Source organism: Solanum pennellii, chromosome 6, assembly GCF_001406875.1.
Source record: "Solanum pennellii chromosome 6, SPENNV200".
NCBI classification, from domain to species: Eukaryota; Viridiplantae; Streptophyta; class Magnoliopsida; order Solanales; family Solanaceae; genus Solanum; species Solanum pennellii.
In genome coordinates, this window is record NC_028642.1 from 50,090,936 (window position 1) to 50,111,289 (window position 20,354).

Consider the following 20,354-nt stretch of genomic DNA (forward strand, 5'->3'; position numbering starts at 1 on the left):
TCCGAGTCTAAGTTTGTTCTTTGAGAGGAGTCATCAGCAACAGCAAGCAAGGGGCATTTGGCCGCGTATGAAGGTGATAGGTCCAAAATTCCCATCATGTCTTCCAATTAAATGATAATTATGTCATAACAAAGTGCCAAAAAACAAGTTGCATGATAATGTTTCTTAAAAATAGAAATAATTGTGGGTTTGTGGGAAGAATATGCGTATATTAATTAATTAGGAGATATAAAATAATTTTATTAATAAAATATAAGAGACTTTTGCGCATCAAAATTTAACAAGTAAATAATTTATTTAGTATTTTTATTTTTACTTCAATTCAAAATTTAAAAATATTATTATTCTTAACTCACTCAATCGGTCCATTGATCAAGAATGTGATATTAGTAATAGCAAGATAATATGAAGATTTTCTCTTATGCAAAAAATATTATCAATGTAAAGAAGCGATTCACTATGTCATGAAAAATAGAAATGATTGATGAAAATATTTAAACGATCTCAAATATATTTTTTACTTGTGAGATTTTATGAGTGAGATTTTTCCAAAGCTCGATAGCTTGTACATGATGTCAAGAATATTAAATTATGTAATTCCTTGATAAATAATACAAAGTGGTTAGTTTCGATTTAAAAAACACCAATGGCTATGTAATTATTAAGAAGGCTTCTCCATAGTTTATTTATGACATAACTAGTGAGTGCCATTTTTAATTTAATAATTGTCAAAAAGCTTATCCACTACTACAAAAGAGGAAGGAGAAAGCTACTCGTGGGGATGACACACTCCACTCTTTCCATTTTCAATAATAAAAAAAGAAAAAAATTATAACAACTTTCTTTAATTAGATCTTTCTCATTTTCGTTAAAAGTGTTAGATTTAGATCATAAATATATAATAACATAATTCATTCAAGTCTCTAACAAAAAGAGTAAAAGGCAATTGGACCACAAATGTAACCTAATAAATGTTAAGTAGATATCAATCTCGTTGGTTTGGAAGATAAAGATCCTAGGATAAACTCAAATTAATTAGTTGGGATACGTAACTCGTAGATCGTGAATGATATATCAATTAATATTAGAGATGTATTCAAAAGTAAAAGGGTATATTCAAGCGGGAATAAGGATGTATCTGAGAGGGGAAGAATGTGTCCGAAATGAGACAAGAATATATCCGAGAGGAAATTTGTAATTTTTTTTCAATGGTAAGAAATTTTAGATATTATAAATAATAAGATGCGTATTTATGTTTTTTTTCCCAAGTTTATTTTTATATATATATATATATATATTTTTTTTTTATTTTTTTATTTTATTTTTTAAAAAAAGTGACTTTGAGTTGGGCAGTATGGTCCATTTTGTATGGGTTATAATGTCTGTCAAATTTCTCCTAATAGTATATTGTCACCTTTCATATTATTATATACTATATAGTATTTCCTTATGCTAGCTCTTACGTACCTTATTTACTAAAACTATACATTTGTAAGAACATAAAGAAATAATAACTTGTTATTTGACCCTCAATTGGTGGATCACATAACGAACTCAAATCAATCTAAAATAATAGTTGCATTATCATATAATCAGTGATCGAATTAAGAGTTTTATTAGAGAGATACAAAATATATGTAAAAGTAAACAAATGAAGAAGTCAAAGAAAATTCAATATCTAATATATATATATATACATATATAATAATTATTTTAACCATGTAAATAAATAATATGATTTTTTGTGAAAATGAATTCTGATTAACTTCTTGACTCTATCTGATTCCGAATATAACCTGGAACACATAAATATAGCAGCCAGCAAAAACGTCTTGGTATTATGCTGGAAAGTTAGTTCTATATGTATGTTATATCTCCGAAAATAGTAGTCAAATTTGTGATTTACATAATTAAGGTCCCACAAACCAAATTAGTACGCAGGCTACGTAGTGATTTGTAATGAGTTTAACTTATGTATATCGATAGAGATATTATCAGATTAGTTTTATCTATTATATCATTAATTTTCTTGAAGATATCAACATACGATATTTGTATCGACATGCATATACATATCCAAATGCATCCTATATTTATGTATGTCGAATGAATACAAGTAATATAATTTTATCGACTTATATATATTGAATACAACAAGTATTTCTGTATCGTAGATGAATACAAATGATACAGAACAAGTCAGTACAAGCGAGACATTCTTTATCAGCTTACATGTGTGTCTAGTATCTCTATTCTCTCGCTTTAAAATATCACAATTGTTGCCGTAAATCGTAATTAAATAAATCATAGATACTAATGATAAACATGATCCAAATTAAACTATAATTATTTATGATAATCTCCTTTTTTTTTTTTTTTAATAAATTAATTTTACCACTCTAATGGAATGCAGGTCTCTAAATGGGAAAGGGTCTGAACAATAGGGCCCTTTGGTTTTATTGTGTAGTGATGAGCCCAAGTCGATGGCCCACTTATCATGGGCTATACCAACAATATTATTGGACATTTTGTAGAGATCAAGGGTAATACCTTTTAGTTTACTTATAGGATCATGATCCCCTGTAAGTTTTACAAATCTCCAAAATCTCTCCTTTTTTTTTAGTAAAAAATGTTATTAGTGTATGTGACTCTCTTTCTAATGTATCAGCGCTTTGATTTTTTGATCATTAATGTATCTGACCATCTTTTGATTTTTTGACCATTAATGTATCTGACCCTCTTTTGATTTTTTGACCATTAATGTATCTGTCCCTCTTTTGATTTTTGACCATTAATTTATCTGATCCTCTTTAATGTATCAGTGCATGTATCCGACCCTCTTTTTAATGTATCAGCGCTTTGATTTTTTGGCCATTAATGTAACCGACCCCTCTTTTTAATGCATCATCACTTATTTGATTGTATCAGCTTAAGGGATTTTCGTAATTATAAATTTTTGAGGAATAAATTATAATTTTACCTTAAAATTATGTAATTTGCCCAAAAAAATTGAACCTTTAATAGAACATTAGGCCCATCTTCTAAGGACTCGACTCATTGAGAACAAGTTATCATGATAGAAGAAGATTTCAATAATAATCGTTGACAAAAAATATTAAAACCAAATCTAGTCAAATCAAATCATTAGTCAAGTTTTTTTTTGCTCGATTTTTTGTTCAATTTTGTACCCCTATACTTTTCGTAATGGCGGAACTAGAATTTTATAATGTAGAGACAAATTAAACAAGCCAAGTTAAGTTGCCTTAGCCTCCTATGTTTGAGAACAATAACAACATGTTTGAGGACAAAAATAACCAAGGCAATATACATATGTAAAAATTCCTAATAACAATGACATTAACACTAAAAATACGCAGGATTTCAGAAAACATCAAATGTATATTAATAATGTATCTCTTGGATCATATAATAAAACAAGAAAAAACTAGAACCAAACTAGAACCTATGCCAATAAATTTAAAACAGAAATTCCCTAAGAATTCTTGAAGTGCTTCAACAATGAAAGCAAGTTAGAATATTCATCTCCAGCTCCTTTGTCATCATCATCTTTTTTTGCATCAACCAATGACCTAATCTTCCTCTTCCATTGATAATTAGTCCTACAATCCATTCCCTTATGCCAATTATCTCTACACATTACACAAAACAATGTCCAACACTTTGGACATGTTCTAATTAAAAAACCCTTCTTATCATCAATCAAATAACCTAAACAACCCAAAAATGGACACTTAATAATCCTACAAGAATACAAAGCCTCAGCTTCACGAACCGTATCGCGCCATTGATTTCTAAATTCAGGTGGGATGAAATTTTCATTGATCAGCAAATACTCTTTGCAGTCGGATACTGGACACTTAACATACGTTAGGGTTTCTTTGATATTTTTCTTTGTATAATCAAAAAAGCATTCTTTGCAATAAATGTGTCCACAAATAGGGCCGTGCTTGGCGTCATCGTCGTTTGGTGGCGTTGGTTCGTTGCACATAGTACAAATCACATATGAGGGTCCACCTTTTTCGTACTCGCTGTTACGAAGGCTGACACCGTCAGTTTCAACAAAGCTGCAGGAATAGTCTATACCTTTTTTCTTTACGTCGTTAGGGTTTGATTTTGGCTTTGACATTGCAGAGTAGAAAAGGATTTGTTGTAACTGTATATCGCTGTCATCATCATCATCACTATCCAGTAATTGCATAGGGCTATCGTAATCATCACCATTGTCATTAGAGCCATCCCAATGGCGGCGGTTGCGACTAGAAGAAGCCATAGAAAACCTAAAATTTTAAAAGTAAAAAGCAAAAAGCAATTTTTGAAGAGAAAACCTAAAATTTTAAAAGTAAGAAGCAAAAAGCAATTTGTTTTGTTAAGCTATAATTTGATGTTTTTATATAGAGAAAATATTAAAGTTTCTTTTCCTTGTACTTGACTATTTTTGACTTCCTTATAATAATAATTAATAAGGTTTGACTGGTTTATTAATTAGTTTAGAAATCCTTGTTGATTAAGGTTTGTGGTATTTGGTTAGATTTGGATTGATTTTTGATTCAAATTAATAATGATTATTTTTTAATTATTAAAATTAAATATAATTAATATTCATAGATTTTGTTTTTGTTGTTAATTTGGTTTTTGCTATTTTCGAGTTTCAAAGAAATTTAATGCTATTTTTCTTTTTTTTTTTAATAGAAAAGAGTTTTAAATATCTTTTTGACTTATTTGAATGAGTGGATTTTATTTAATTCTAAATAAAAAATGTAAAAAATCATAATAGATCAGATTGAAAATTTTTATATCTAAAAGATAAAAGTTAAAGGACGTTATTTGTGAGTCATTTTTTATATATTAGGGATATTGTTCACTCTTTTTTATTGCTTAAATTAACTAAGATTGTTATATGCAATCTCATTCGCTTCAAATTCTAAATACTATTATACATATGATGAGACCAATGGGATAGTGGAGATTAATAAAACTTTTATTTTATGCCTCAAAAAGTTTTGGAGCCCTAAAAATTTGTAATATTGATTTATTAGTTTTTCTTTTAATAAGTAGGATTTTATCAATTTTTTTTTTACTTAAAAAGAATATTGAAATTTGTTAGGCAAATAGAGTACAAAATCTTTATAAAAAGAAAAAAGAGAATTATTATTTTTGCAATAGTAAAAGTATTTTAGACGTTTATTAAACAACTAAAATCTTCATGTAATAATTAAAAAATTTTATGCAACAAAATCTAAGGTAATGTATTACATGCTCATGACTACGAGTTTGTTTGAATTTGACTTAAAAAAAGCAGTTTTAAGTAAAAAATAAATAGTCAAATGACTTTTTAAGTAAAAAATAAAAAGTCAAATGACCTTTCAGTAAAATAAAAATAAAAAGTAAGGGAGACCTACCTTTTATTTTTGACTCATTTTAAGTCATTTTAAACTTATTTAAGTCATTTTTTACTTTGTCAAACCCTTCTAATTTCTTTTAAGTCATATTTGACTTATTTAAAATTATTTTTAATATTTGCCAAAGAAGTCAAAAATTGACTTAAAGTAGGTTTGACCAACTTTTAAGTCAGTCCTAACACCTTCTAACAAATTTATTAAAGAAAAAGGTCTGAAATATATTCGAATCTTGACCAAAATTGTTGTTATGGTACTTTACTTTATGGAGGATCTTTTACTCATTACTATTTAATAGTGTATTTTAAAGGTATATATATGTCTACATGGACATCATAAATATTGCATCATTTTGAAAAGTAATGTGTTCACGTGAGCATATATATACTTTTGAAATACACTTATAAAAAGTGCAGGAATAAAAGGTCTTTTATGAAATTTGATATCGTAACAATAATTTCGCTCAAAGTTAAAGTATTTCTCAGACCCTTTTTCCATTTGTTAGCTTGAAATAACTCTAATAACATATATTATGAAATAACTCTGTTATTACTACAAGATTATTTTTTTTTGTGTAAACTAAAAAATATTACAACTCATAAAAATATTATACAATACACATGAATAGTATGTATGAATTTAAAAAAAAAAAAACTATTTTATTAGTCCTACATACCAGTGGCGAATTCATAATTTTTATTAAGGGGGTTCGGAAAAAAGAAAATAGTGGTTTGAACCTCTAAACCACTTAGCCGACTTATATTCAGGAGGTTCAAAATCAATATATAAACATAAAAGTTCTTTAAAATATCTTAAATATGCAACGTAATTTTTTATCGAGGAGGTTCGAATGAATCCTTCGGCATACTCTAGGTCCACCCCCGTACATCACTATCATATATCCTAATTTTACTTGTACTTTCAAACAATTACATGTTTTGTCTTTTATTTATAATATCAATGGTTTTATTAAGATATTTTATTAATTCAAATTTTTAGAATTAAATGTCCATGTATTTTCAAAATCTTTAATGACTCCCTAATTAAGGAAATCAATTACAATCAATTAATTTAAACAAATAAAATATGTATTTCAATCTTAAAATTCAACAGATACATGTATCTCACGATTTCAGACTGATGCATCCTAAGTACTAAATATGATAAAAAAGTAATATTTGGAACAATAAAAAATCTTACAAATTAGAACCTCAAGGGAATTTATGTAGTTTAGAAGTTAGCTTTAACTTATCGATTCTATTGAATCCCAAGTGATCAGTGCTTAGAGGTTGAAATTGATAATATCACTACGTTAAATAAGCTTTAGCGGTAATTAATTAGCAGTTACTGCTAATTATGTATTTTTAGCGGCAATTAACACTTTTTGTATGTGTCACTAAAGGTTTTAACGACATTGGACCTAATGACACTTAACTAATGCCGATAAAGGCTTTACTACTCTTTATTAATGTATCTATTTATTGCCGTTAAAAATTATTTTTGTTGTAGTATGTTCTTAATAAGTTTTTTTTGACCAAATGTTATTTAAAGTAACTTATTTTGGAACTGATTATCATTAGTGTTAGAAGGTTGAAATTGGACTAGTTTATGATTTCGAATATTATTTTGTGTTTGAGACTGATATTTATTTTATGTCTAATACAATTAGAGTTCATATGAAAAATAAAATTATGACAGCAAGAAAAGAAAATATTTTTACACATGAGTTCGTGTAAAATACATAATAATAATGACAAGAAAGAAAATACTTCTGCACATGATGAAAAAAACCTAAAATTGATAATAGTCCAATTTACGTAATAATGACAAGAAAATATTTTTGCACATGATGAAAGATCCTAAAATTGACAATAGTCCAATTTACGAGCCAAAGGCATAAAACTTCCAATATTCAATCTACAATTTATAAATTATATAAAAAATAATATATATCACAATAATTAACACTTTAAAAATATTTTAAAAATATATGAAAAAATTGTACTAATAATGTTTCTTGTTATCTCTAATATCCATTAATAGATAAACTTTTTTTTATATGGCCTACCATCATATATACTATACAATTTTTTTATATGGCCTACCATGGTATATATACTATACAATATTTTATACTTGCCGACATTTAAACCTACGATCAAACTAAAATTATGCATTCTTCTATCACAAATTATTAGAAATAAAAATTGGTATGCCTCAAATCATAAAATAAAAAAAAATAAAAATTGCCTACAACCTTCTTTAATTAGTCTTACTATCCATTCCCATATGCCAATTATAATGTCTACACTTAATTACAATAAAAATTTGTACAAACATTTTAGACAAGTTCTAATTGAAAATCCCTTCTTATCATCTATCAAATAACCCTCGCAATCCATATAAGGACACTCAATAATTTCACATGAATACAAAGCTTCGCTTCGCGAACCTTATCCATCCATTGATCCATAAATTCAGGTGGCACGAAATATTCATCGATTAAAATTTGGTCTTTGCGATACTGGACATTTTACTTGTGTTAGGGTTTCTTTGATCCTTTCGCGAACATAATTAAGTATACAATCTTCACAATATACATGCCACATGAGGCATCGTTGTTCACTGATTTTGATTCGTTGCATATAGTACAAAAAACGCATGAGGGTTCACCTTTATCATACGTACTACACAAATGATCGATGCCCTTTCTTGTTAAGATCGATAGAGGGAGCCATCTCTATGTTGTTGTTGTTGGTGTGGAAAAAGGAAAAAGCTATATTTAGTTTGTTTGATGTATATATATAGAGAAAATTTTGTGTTTTTTTTTTTACCTTTCTTTTTCTTTGTCTATTTTGGCTGGCTTAATAGAATTAAGGTGTGATGGTTTTTTATTTAGGTATTCTAGTTGGATTTGGATTAGTTTTTGATTAAAATTAAGATTATATAATTATTTTTTTATTATTAAAATCAAATATACTTCAATGTTCATTGGGTTTGTTGTGGTTGGGTTGATTTGATTTATTTTTTTTATAGAAATTTAACGATATTTTTTTTTAAGAAAAAGATTTTACATTTTTTTTCTAACTATAATTTATTAATAATCTTTTATTGTGGTGACTATAATTTTTATTTTTGGGATTGTGGAGGAAATATCTTAAGCTATATAAAGTTTAATCAAGCGAATAGGTGTTGATAAGAGTAAAAAATAGGTAAATCTCATAGTTTTTTTTTTTAATAAATAAGTTTGGACTCATGACTTTCTTTTTAAAAAATGAGCTTAATGAATTAATGTGTAAAGTTCATTAATTTATTAAAAATAAATAAATTCTTCATGAAAAAGTATATTGTATTTATAAATTATTTTATAAAAAATAATAAATGGTATATACAAAAGACAAGTTTACTTAATAAACATATAATTAAAAAAAATTAAAATTCTAAATTCATCTCTACCAAAAACTTATAAGTCTAACTAATTTGTTGATCTCTAAATTGGTAGTACCCACCAAAATTTCATTCTTAGTCCATAAAATAAAATAGCGATAATTTTTTCTGTTTAGCTATAAAATTAGTTCAACACAAATTTTTATGGACTATGAAAAGATGAATGTAACTTGATTCTTAGCGTCACATCGCCGGTAATCCTCCGATGGAGCGGTAATTAGAGAACTCCGGCCAACCTGTCGACGCCGGCGGATCAAAGATGCCAATATTTTTTTAGTAAAAGTCTCAATTTTTTTCAATTCATCTAGGTATATCTGTCTATTTCGACAGTCCACACTGCAGAACCCCAGCTCACCCCTGCATTATAAATTCTATCAAAATTATGCGAAATTAAGCTAATGTTTGATCATAAATTTTGAATCAGATTTTATAATTTTAATCTTTACAAATTTTGAAGCTTTCAGAAACTAAAGACTAACACTTCCACTAATAAAATATCAAACTTTTTTTCCCACTAAAATGTATTTCAAGTTCCAATATCAATTTTTAAAACTCGATGTTTTTAATATTTAATTTCAAAATTTATGATCAAACAGAAGGTAATTAACTAGGGGAAAAAATGCATCCTGATTTATCTGACATTAAGTAGAGCTAACTATCTTTCACTCTATAGGATTATATATGTAATTGTGCACAATGCCTAAAAATTAAGAAATGATTTTCAAAATATGTAGTCTAAAATAAATTCTCTCATTAGGAATAAAATAAACTTATAATTAAATCATTTCTAAATATTTTTAATAGAAAAAATGGCTAAAATTGCACCTACATTGTGGCCAAATCTTTGCAATAACACACATATATTGTGGGAGGGAGAGAAGACGTTATTTTTCAAAGGGAGAAGGTTCCAATATACCAACGAATTATGAGAAAAGTATTATTTATGTCATCTGTTTAAAGTTTGGCTCATCTACGTCATTTTTTTAACGTTTGACTCATTTATATTATCTCTGTTTGAAAAAGGTTCACCCATGCCATTATGTTAAAAAGTGTTGGTTTTGCAAAATAATTTTTTCAACTGGTCAATTATGGTTTGACCAGACCACGTCGTTAATTAAATTATTCTTTTAAAAGGAAAAGGCTCAAATATGCTATAGAAGTTTGAGAAAAGATTCATGTCATCCGTTTAAAGTTTAACTTATTTATGTCATTTCAGTTAACAAATAATGACACAGATGAGTTTTTTCTCAAACGGAAATGATATAGATAAAATAAATTTTTAACGGATAACATAAATGAACTTTTTCTCAAAGTTTGATGATACATTTTTGAGCTATTTTGGGCTTTTTTGAACAACTAAAAATCAAAGTATCTCATGAACTGAAACGCAAAATTATATACCTGTACATGTAAACTTCCTTGCGAAGGTCAAGAGGCTTATAACAGAAGAAACAACATTTGAGAAAACAATTAGAGTAGTAAAGAGCATTGCAAGAATAATGATCTCTAATATGATTCATAAGAAATATTATGGATTTAATTTTTCTAGATTTTAGAAAATTGGGATCTTTTAAATAATTCTGATGAGAAAATGATGAAACTACATCTCTTTGCTTGCTTTTAACTTCATGGTGAGCTTTAGTACACTCTTCTTTCAATTTTGTAAAGCCCATTTGATGTATTTGGTTGTTGAAAATCAATTAAGGGAGAGAAGAATGTATAAGGGCAAATGAAGTGATAGTACAACAAATTAATTGGGAAAATTACTCACTATATAGTACACATTTTCATTGGTGGTGTCAAATAAGCGTCCGGATTGAAATTAGAGATATTAAAACGAGTTAAAATAGAATTTAAGTTGCTTCTTCATTCGTCCAAGTTGATTTTGAGCTCAAATTAGGTAAAAATTCGGTTGGATCATGATCCACCCAATTTGACCCTATTTAATCTCAATAATTTTAATGTATTATTATTAAACTTTTATATTTAAAAAAAAAAGTTACAAATGAATAGATAAATCCTAAAAGATATAAAATAGATAGTAATTTATATATCTTCAATACATTACATAAAAGCAAATAAAAAGTCTTAAAACGAGTTGAAATTACAGATTAAATAAGGCTCAATTGAGGATTCTCGTAAAATATATTAAAGTTTGAATGAATTGAGATTGAACCTAATTCAATATATCTTGAGTCCAACTCTTAAAATTCTGAACGAATTGAATTGGTTACATAAATTTGAGCTTATTATTGACACTCATAATTTTTATTTTCAACCACCTATCTTTATATCTTTAGCACAATTTCCACATTTTAACTCCAAAACAAATTTTACATTTATTAACGTACAATATGGGGGACCATAGCCCTTATATGATTAAATCGAGAGGAAAATAAGGACCATTCAATTGGAAGCACATTAAATGTATGTGCATATTATAGGAGAGGATCTGATAAAAAAATCTAATAGACAAACCAAATGTTACATCAAATTAATATATGCTCCCATTTAAATTGTGTTTTTATTTTTCTTTATGTTCATTATAAAAATAACAAGTACAGAATGTAATTTAATAAGTTACTCGTGTTCCACTTAAATATTCTGAAAATTAATCAGGGATAAATGTCAATTTTAGTTTTGAATTCATAATTGAAATTTTTTTTTGGAGCTAAAATGACCATCTAATAGAATGCCAGAAGTAAGGTCAATAATTATGTGTCAATATTCCTTCACATATTTATTTATTTAAAAAACAACTTATATAACTATATAATCTGAGTTGGCTCTTTCACTTAATTTAATTTCATAAAGATTAGCTAAATTATTGATAAGTATATATGAATAGAAAATCAGGTAAGTAATTCATAAACATAATTCCAGTTTGATGATATGTTTAAGTGACGTGTCTCATAATCCCAGTTCCATTAGGTTAATAACTTTACTAGTCTCTTCTCATAATCCAAATCCTATTACGTTACTAATTCAACTAGCTTTGCCTATATATATATATATATTATATAGTTCGATATTCTTTTAACCATCAATTAAAAGACATATTGTTGAATTAAACTTTCAAATTTATATATCACTTGTCAATATACTCTTCGTAAATAAATAATATGTCTAGGGTTACCACCTTCAGCAATGTTCTGAGATAACACAGTAGAGGATTTTAAAGTGTGGACTGTTGTTTCAAATAACAAAAAATTAGTCGAATCGTCTCCTTCGATTTCAATGTTGAAATAGAAGGGTGTAGAGAAGGATGAGAGATCCTAAAACTGGAAATTAGATACCAGAAACTCACTTCGATACCATCGATGCTGTGGAGTTACGAAACAAATTTCTACTCACTAGTAGAAAATCTGAAGAAAAATTTACAAGGCCAAACGCATAGATTACATGCAATTAGAATTCATCAATATTCAAAGTGGAAGTCTCAATATTATTGTTATTTTATACTCCTTTCGGACTATATTACTTTAGTCTTTTTTTGAGCAATTATAATCTACCTCTTAAATTTATTTAACTTTCCGTTGGGATTTCGACTTGAACTCATTTCACTATAATTATAAAATTGAGCTAGATTCAGTAAAACCCCATAACAGTTCTACTATAGAAGTAGGCAGACAAAACATACGCAGGCAGGAGTCAACAGGCACTGCTTATTCAAAATTCTCTGTTATTAGGTTCAGGTAGCAGGTACTCTCTGATTCCTTAGCCGTTCTCTGATTCCTTAGCCGCGGAATTCATCCATGAACTTTTTATGGAATTCTGTAAGACGAGACACGATAGCTGGTATCTTCTCTTCTTGTGGTAATATTGTGCACCTAAAATGCCAGGTTCCAGGAACCTATACACAAGGAAGAACCAATACTAAATATGTAAGAGATGATTAAAAATGCCTACTTTTTATCCAACGATATACCATTCAAGGGAAAGAATCGGGTAAATTTAATACTGACATTGACCAGATGGCGAAGTTATAAATGTGAGAATACCTGGCGGAATCCAGAGCCTGGAACAACAACGATTCCAGTGGCATTAAGAAGGTGTTTAGCATAAAAAGCGTCTGGTGCAGTTTTAGCTGCTTCTGCTGCTTTTATTGCTTTGTCGGGTAAGTTGATACACGGAAATAGATACATAGCCCCTTCTGCCCTATTGCATGTCACTCCTTCCAAACTATTCAGTGCATCTTCTAGTGTCTGATTGTATTTGTTAAAAGAGATGTGCAATAAACACGAGAATTAGATCATTTAACAAGTTAACAGATAGAAGCTCATAAACTGAAGCTAAAAGAACTCTGTTGGGCATATGACAGACATCATCTTTGCTTTGCTATATTAGCAGTTTTTACTGTCAGGTTGATAATCAGGTCAAGTTTGTCCTATTTGTAAGTTCTCACTAACCTTTGCACGTCTTGCCAAGGACGAGAGTATTGCTTCTTTCTCGGCAGAAAAAGACTCGTATGATTCATCTCCTACCTGAATAAACCCATGCTTTCAGCATTAATCTTTTCCTCTTTGCAGAATATGCAAAGCGGGAACATACTATTGGGAAATAGCAATACTAACCTTCGGGGGACTCATGATGAGGCTTGCAAGTATCTGACCAGAGATATTGGAACACAGATTGACAGACGCCAATTTGTATATCTGTTCCCTCACTTCAGGGCTAAAACCAGTGATCTCCATGTAACCTCCTCGCTTTCCACACTCACCATAGAACCCTTAAGGCACCAATATATATAAAAAGATTAGAACAAAAAGTATTTGCATCTGGAAGAATATAAATTCCTATCCCCTTAAACCACCCTGACCCACCACCCAAAGAAATAAGTGAGGCAAGATATAGTGAAACGTGTACCTTTTGACACAGACTGAAAAGACACTAAGGTTATATCCGTTTCCCCATATCCCATAGAGCGGGAAACTTTCTTAAATGAGTGGAATTTCTTGTCAGGCACATAAACATTTTCTTGATAAACCTGTTTGAGTTCAACGAGTTACAAAAAAGAACTACACTGTTGAAGTTTAATACAACCCTAGATTACTCAGAAATGCAAAATCTGATAGCGGAACATTTTAAAACAAGTTTAGAGTCACTGCTAATCAAGCTCCAGAGGAAGCAAAAGAATTTGTCACATCAAGCATAGTAGCACTTTAGAGGATAATTAACTTACTTCATCAGCCAGAAGAACAAGTCCTTCCTTCTTGCAGAATTCTACAATTTCCCGTTGGTTGGCCTCACCAAGAACCTATAGTTATGCATAGGAAAATATTCATGCAATATGAAAAGGTTAGTAGGGATTTTTTTCTGTTTTTTCTTTTTCATCTTTTATCCTCTCTTATCGAATTTTTGGGGAAGGGGGAGAAGGAATCATATTCCGTTGCGGCAGTCTCTAGTCAGAGATGTATATTATGTTCCTAATTCTAAAGAAAAATCATAGATGAGCCTTCCAAAATCTATTAAACGCCTACCTGCCCAGTTGGGTTGCCCGGATTGATCACAACCAAAGCCCTAACATCGATACCCTTGGATTTTGCAGTTTTCAACTGATGCTCAAGCTCTGAGATCTCAAGCCCCCAGCCTGTTTGTTCATCAAGATAATAAGGAACCTACAAAACAAAATGAAATGCAAATATTAAGAACTTCCCAATGAACTATCTTTCAAGAATCAATAAAGGGTCTTTCGAGCATAAGTTGATCATATCAATGCATGCACTAGTTGTATTTTCGAAAGAACTCTCCCAAGAGCAGTCAAACTAGGCCTTCTGTAATATTTCTATAGACATTTTTCAATAATTTCAGCCAACTATGCAACTATCATAAATCAATTTTATTTAAAGCAACAGAACTTACAAGAGTTCCACCATGGAGGGCGATTGAAGCAGAGTAAAGAGGATACTGGGGAATGGGACAGAGAATTCCATCATTCTCTGACCTGATGAGCAGCTGCATCATCATGTGAACCTGAATAAAAAGGTAAAGAAGCAACAATACCAACTACGTCAGATTTGCTATAAACTATTTCCCACAAAGTTGTGAAAATAACAAGGATATACATTTAACCTACCGCTGGGCTTGCACCATCAGTCAAGAAAAGATCATTTGGATCAGCAGGGAAACCATCACGAGCTCCCATACCAGAAGCGATTGTATCACGTAATCCTTTGATACCCTATATTTAGAGAACACAAGAAAAAGTTTTATATTTATCGAACCTACATAACACTCCACAAATATGGAACAATCTCATGAGAAGACGGTCACCTGACTGTGGCTGTATGCACCAGTTGCTCTCCCAGGAATTTGTTCAAGGATCTGGAAAGCTCGTTCTATGGCATCCGCGCTACAAAAGCAAAAAAAGAATGAAAGACAGCCATTGCAATGTCTCAAAGTCTACAACCAGTTTCATATTGTATATTGAAAAGATCTCCTCTTTCTAAAGCATAACCAAAAACCCCTTAGACAAACTTCATACCTGAATAGACCTTGTGTTTCACTTTTGTCCAAAATGGATGGATGATCACATAACGCAAGGACCTAATATAGATAAATCCTCCTTAGAAATCACTAGCTGAGTCAATTAATTTTTGGGGAGAAAAAATAGAGTAATTTATGCCCACCTCTCTAAAGAAAGTGATAGGCTGCTGAGCAAGTGCTTGAGGATTTCCAATATTGCAATATAAGATCTGCACGTAATCCGATGAATGAGTACACAATAAATCCAGAAAACTTAAAATGTTCGACAGTACCTATGTAAAGCTCGGTAAGAATAGTTCTATTGAAGATATAGTCCAGAAACCAGCATCAATTACATAAATGATAATGAAGTATTTATAAAACACGGCATTGTAAAGCGAAAAAACATGAAGTCGAAAACCGGTGTACAAGAGTTCGTACCTCATCAAAAGGATGAGAACCTGGATTATCCTTGAGGCTTTGCTGCAATGTCTGCATCAAAAATAAAAATGTGTAAGGAGAATCAACAAATTCTTCAGCAGATCCAGATAACATAGTGGCTCAATCAACAGAACTCCAAAACGCAGGTTCAATATTCAGTTTACAAAAATCAACAAACAAAAACCATGAACTACCTGAGCAATTGATACAATCTCTCCACGAACAGCATACTCACATTTCAAAACCTGAAACCAACAAAATTTACCAGAAATAAAGTTGTATCAGTCAAGTATCATAATATACAAGTAAACTACCAAAAATCACATCATTTGTAAAAAAGCAACAAATCAAATACGCAACAACAAAAAGTCATGTACCATTAAAACTCTCTAATAAGATCCATAACTCTCTAATGATTTTCACATCACCAATTATCCAAAGAAGAAATACGCTACTTCTCCTTAGACATTGAATCGGAACAAAGCCGTTACGATTTCACACTAAAAACAAGTAGTAATTTAATATAATAATAGCGCAGAAATAAAATATGCGTCAAATCCTCGATCAGTACAGATTTCTCAATTGGAACTGATTTTTACAATACAAAATCCCGATCAACATATAAAAAAAAAACGTGAAACGTGAAACGTAAAAATGAGTACATATGTTGTTACCTTTGGATTAATATTATCAATAGTGATGGGAGTTGCTGAGTAATCTGAAGCCATTGAATCAAGAGAATAAGCAGGAAGAGCGGAGAAGAAACGAAGAAGCGAATTTAATGGAGAATTAGGAGAAAGTGATGGAGAATTTGGAGAAGAAGAAGACGAAATAGTACTAGTTGTGGTTTTGCTGATGAGATTTATGGTTTTGTGTGATATGAATCTACGCATATTTTAAAGAACAAAGGGGAAATAAAAAAAATGGTAGGAATGGTCAAAAATTAAATAAGCAAACCGCCTCTAACGCAAGCACACGTATCGAAGAAGACAATTCCAATGTTCATGTTCCTTTCAAACTTTCAAACTCAGTGGGCATAAACCTAATAAACCCTATAATTTGATCTAAATTATTAGATTTATCTCTAAATTATTGAAGATATTTATTTATTAACTAAGCTTAATTATTCCTTTAATTATGCAACTTTTGAAACATTCCCTTCCTAAATTATAGTCAAGCATAGAAATATTCTCAATTTTAGTTGAAAAAATCTCTTAATTGAGAATTTTCAAATTTATTAATAATTTAAAGATAAAATTAATAATTTGCGTTAAGTTTATAAATTTCTTCAATATTTTATCTCTAATATTTTTTTTTCTTTTTTCTATTTTTGTCCTCCTACCTTTTTATTTCTTTCCCTCCTTCTCTTTTAGAAGTTTGGTAAATGATTTTGGTACTATCATAGGTTATTCATTAGCAGTGAGACTCTTTTATTCTTAAACATAATTAACTTCTAATAGAAAAATGAGTCAAATTCATAAATATTTGTTAACAGTGAGAAATAAAATAATTTTTTCCGTTTGAATTAGTCCAAAATACACTCTTATTACTTTGGAATATTTCATATTTATCTATCAACAATGAAAAATAAAATAATTCTTAGGATTTTCCCTTAATTTTTGGATAATTTTAGGATATTTATCCTAAAATTAAGGGAAACTTTTCAAAAATATGAGAAAGATAATCGGAAATTCTGATCGAAGAACTATGACACATCATATATATATATATATATTCGAATTTTGAATATTTAAAATACCATTGAAAACACCGCCTCTAAAATAGAGATAATATGTGAAATTTGATTAACACTCCGATATGAATACTGATCAAATGAAAAATCAAATTAAAAAAAAAAGAGTTTGGCAATAAAAAGTTGTATCTGGAACACTACTAGAACCCGCTTAAGGGTTACCATGACTTTTTTTATTTTTCATGGTTGATAGATAAATAGGAGTTATACCAAAGTAAAATAAGAGTGAATTTAGACTAAATCAAACAGAAAAAAAATTGTTATATTTATCATATAGTTAACGAGTATTTTTGTATTTGACTCATTTTTCTATTAGAAGTTAAATGCATTGACAACCTTTAAATTTATCGGTACATTTTCTTTAACTACTTAAATTACGATTCTTATACATATATATATATATATATATATATTGTATTAAATGCTTAAAATATATTTACATCATTTAACTATACACAACATCCTTTTTAGTCTTTACAACATATTAAAACTGATAGGTAATCAAAAACTTAATGTAAACCATGCGCAAAAGCATTTCAAAAAAAATTAAGTCAGTTATATCAATTTGTTTATCTTTGTAAATTTGCACTTCATTTTTTTATTAATTAAATTTGGAGTACGAATGCATTTGCTAGTTTCTAGAACATAGACGGTAGACTTCACCCCCATTCTCCGCAAATAATTAAAGCATTTTCGTCCTTTTCGCTCTGCGGCGAAAAGTCTAAAATTGACTTTTCATATTTTAGCAAGTTTGTTTTGTTTCTCTTTCTATTTGTTCCTTTTCACGCATAATTCGTGAGGTTGGTTTTTTCCATACGGTCTGATATATCTTTCAATTTTGTCATATATATCCCTACTTATAAATAAATGGCTCACATATATCCCTGTCATTCCACATATTATATATGAGCCATTTTGAAATGGCAGGGGTATATGTAAGTCATTTATTTATAAGTAGGGGTATATATGATAAAGTTGAAGGGTATTATCAGACTCTTTTCCCTTTTTCATATAATAAAAGTAGTAGCCTTAAATTAGTGATCTTTCTTATTCTTATTTTTTTTTAAAATATACCCACATATCATAATCCACAAAGAACTACTCCCTCTGGTTTAAAAACAACCTTTAAAAAAAATAATGACCTTTTTTTAAATATTTTAATTTCGATTTTTCACGTAATATATTTAGGGTAATAAAATTAACGGATGTTTCTGTGACATAGTTTTAATTTAGAATTACAAGTTTTTTTCTTAAACTCCGTTTCAAGTTAATCTAGGTTAATCTTTTTTAAACGGAGGAGGTACTACTTTGTATTGATGAAAATTAGGGGTGCCAAAATGAGTTCAATTATAGGTAATCCATCCAATCCGTTCATAATTTTGAAGGTTGGGTTCAAAAAAATTGAATTGGGTTTAATCTCAACTAATTCAAGTCTTAACTCATTTTAAGAGAATTCTCAGTTGAGCCCAATTTTAATTTTCAATTTTAACTCTTTTTAAAAGACTCTTTATTTGCATTGATGTAATATATGTATGTTCCTAAATGGAAGGTATGGATTACTGTCTATTTTATATAATTTTTAAAAAATTTCTACACAGTTGTAACTTCTTTTTTTAAAAAAAAAATTCAAGTTGAAATTCAAAATATGGTTATACATCTTAAATAATATTATATTGAAATTAAGAGGGTCAAATTGGACGGGTCAAGACTCAATCCATTTCAAACTTATTTGAGCCCAAAATTAACTGAAAACCTTTACCCAACCCAACTACTATTTTTAACTCATTCTAATATCTTGAATTTTAATTCAACCCCGCTAATTTGACACCTTAAATAAAAAATAATTCTATATCAGACAGAGACAAGAATTTTATATTACTTTTTATAAGCTAATTTTTCAGGATGTCGTGAATTTAGATTTAAAACCTAAATTAAATATGATATTAGAGTTTGGGTTTGTTATGCTCGATGGACACCTTCTGGACCAAGTAAAGGATTTGCTATATTCTTTGATTTTTAAGTTTCACACTTTGGATATAATAGTAGAATTCTAAATTCATGAATAATATACGAATTTGAGTGTGAATAAGAAGGATCTCACATTTCACTAGGATGAAATCCTTAAATTATTTATGACCCAATATTAATAATTATATTATATATTTACAAACTTGCATTTCCATAACAACACGTTGTCGATTGGTTGCATTTATAATATCCTTCTAAGTTGTATTTCCTTTTGAATATTTTTGTTTTTATCCCTTTTGATGAGTCAATCTCAAATATTTGGTCGCTAGTACGAAAAATAATCCATGTTTTTTTTATAAAGTGGGCAAAATGAATTGATGAATATGTATGAAAAGATAATATTGGGTGATTGGTATATATTGCTAGATAAGTTTTTGATAGATTGTTTGAAATCAAAAATAATAAAAATATACTTTCATCTGAAGTAAATTATTAATTTTGTTCTCGAAATATTGACAGTCTTAAAAAATCTTCTACTTAAACTTAAATACACTCTCGATCTGTCACATTATACTAAGTGGTTTTAAACTCTTCAAGAATTGTGATACTCTTTATTAAAAGCAAAGAGAATGGTTGACGCCCCTGAACTTGGCGAGAATCGTAGGTTTCGTTCCAGAACTATTGATAGTCTTAAGAATATTCTTGAACTATAGAAAAAGGTCTAAAAATATCATTCACACTTATTTTGCTTAAAATATTCTTTAGCTAATAAATTCACGTCAAGTAATTCAGAAGTGTTTTCAATACTACTCTCTTATAATTAATCAATTAATTAGTATACATTTATTATACATCAATTATAC

At 29.1% G+C, this 20,354-nt stretch overlaps 2 protein-coding genes across 2 annotated transcripts; both read right to left on the reverse strand.

The window, feature by feature from the left end:
- Positions 1-8,814: 8,814 nt before the first annotated feature.
- Positions 8,815-10,607, reverse strand: LOC107023010 (FCS-Like Zinc finger 15-like). The gene is made up of 2 exons (XM_015223572.2): positions 10,266-10,607; positions 8,815-9,221 (listed from the first exon to the last, which is right to left on the reverse strand). Exons 1-2 carry the CDS (start codon positions 10,535-10,537, stop codon positions 9,014-9,016), a joined length of 480 nt encoding a protein of 159 aa, XP_015079058.1. The 5' UTR covers positions 10,538-10,607; the 3' UTR covers positions 8,815-9,013.
- Positions 10,608-12,195: 1,588 nt separating this feature from the next.
- LOC107021515 (alanine aminotransferase 2-like) lies at positions 12,196-16,674 on the reverse strand. Its single transcript, XM_015222193.2, has 15 exons — positions 16,445-16,674; positions 15,965-16,015; positions 15,771-15,821; positions 15,494-15,559; positions 15,349-15,410; positions 15,138-15,216; positions 14,941-15,045; positions 14,727-14,837; positions 14,345-14,482; positions 14,047-14,121; positions 13,731-13,851; positions 13,439-13,593; positions 13,274-13,348; positions 12,866-13,069; positions 12,196-12,717 (listed from the first exon to the last, which is right to left on the reverse strand). The coding sequence occupies exons 1-15, from the start codon at positions 16,661-16,663 to the stop codon at positions 12,601-12,603; spliced, it is 1,629 nt and encodes a 542-aa protein (XP_015077679.1). The 5' UTR covers positions 16,664-16,674; the 3' UTR covers positions 12,196-12,600.
- Between the last annotated feature and the right edge of the window lie 3,680 nt (positions 16,675-20,354).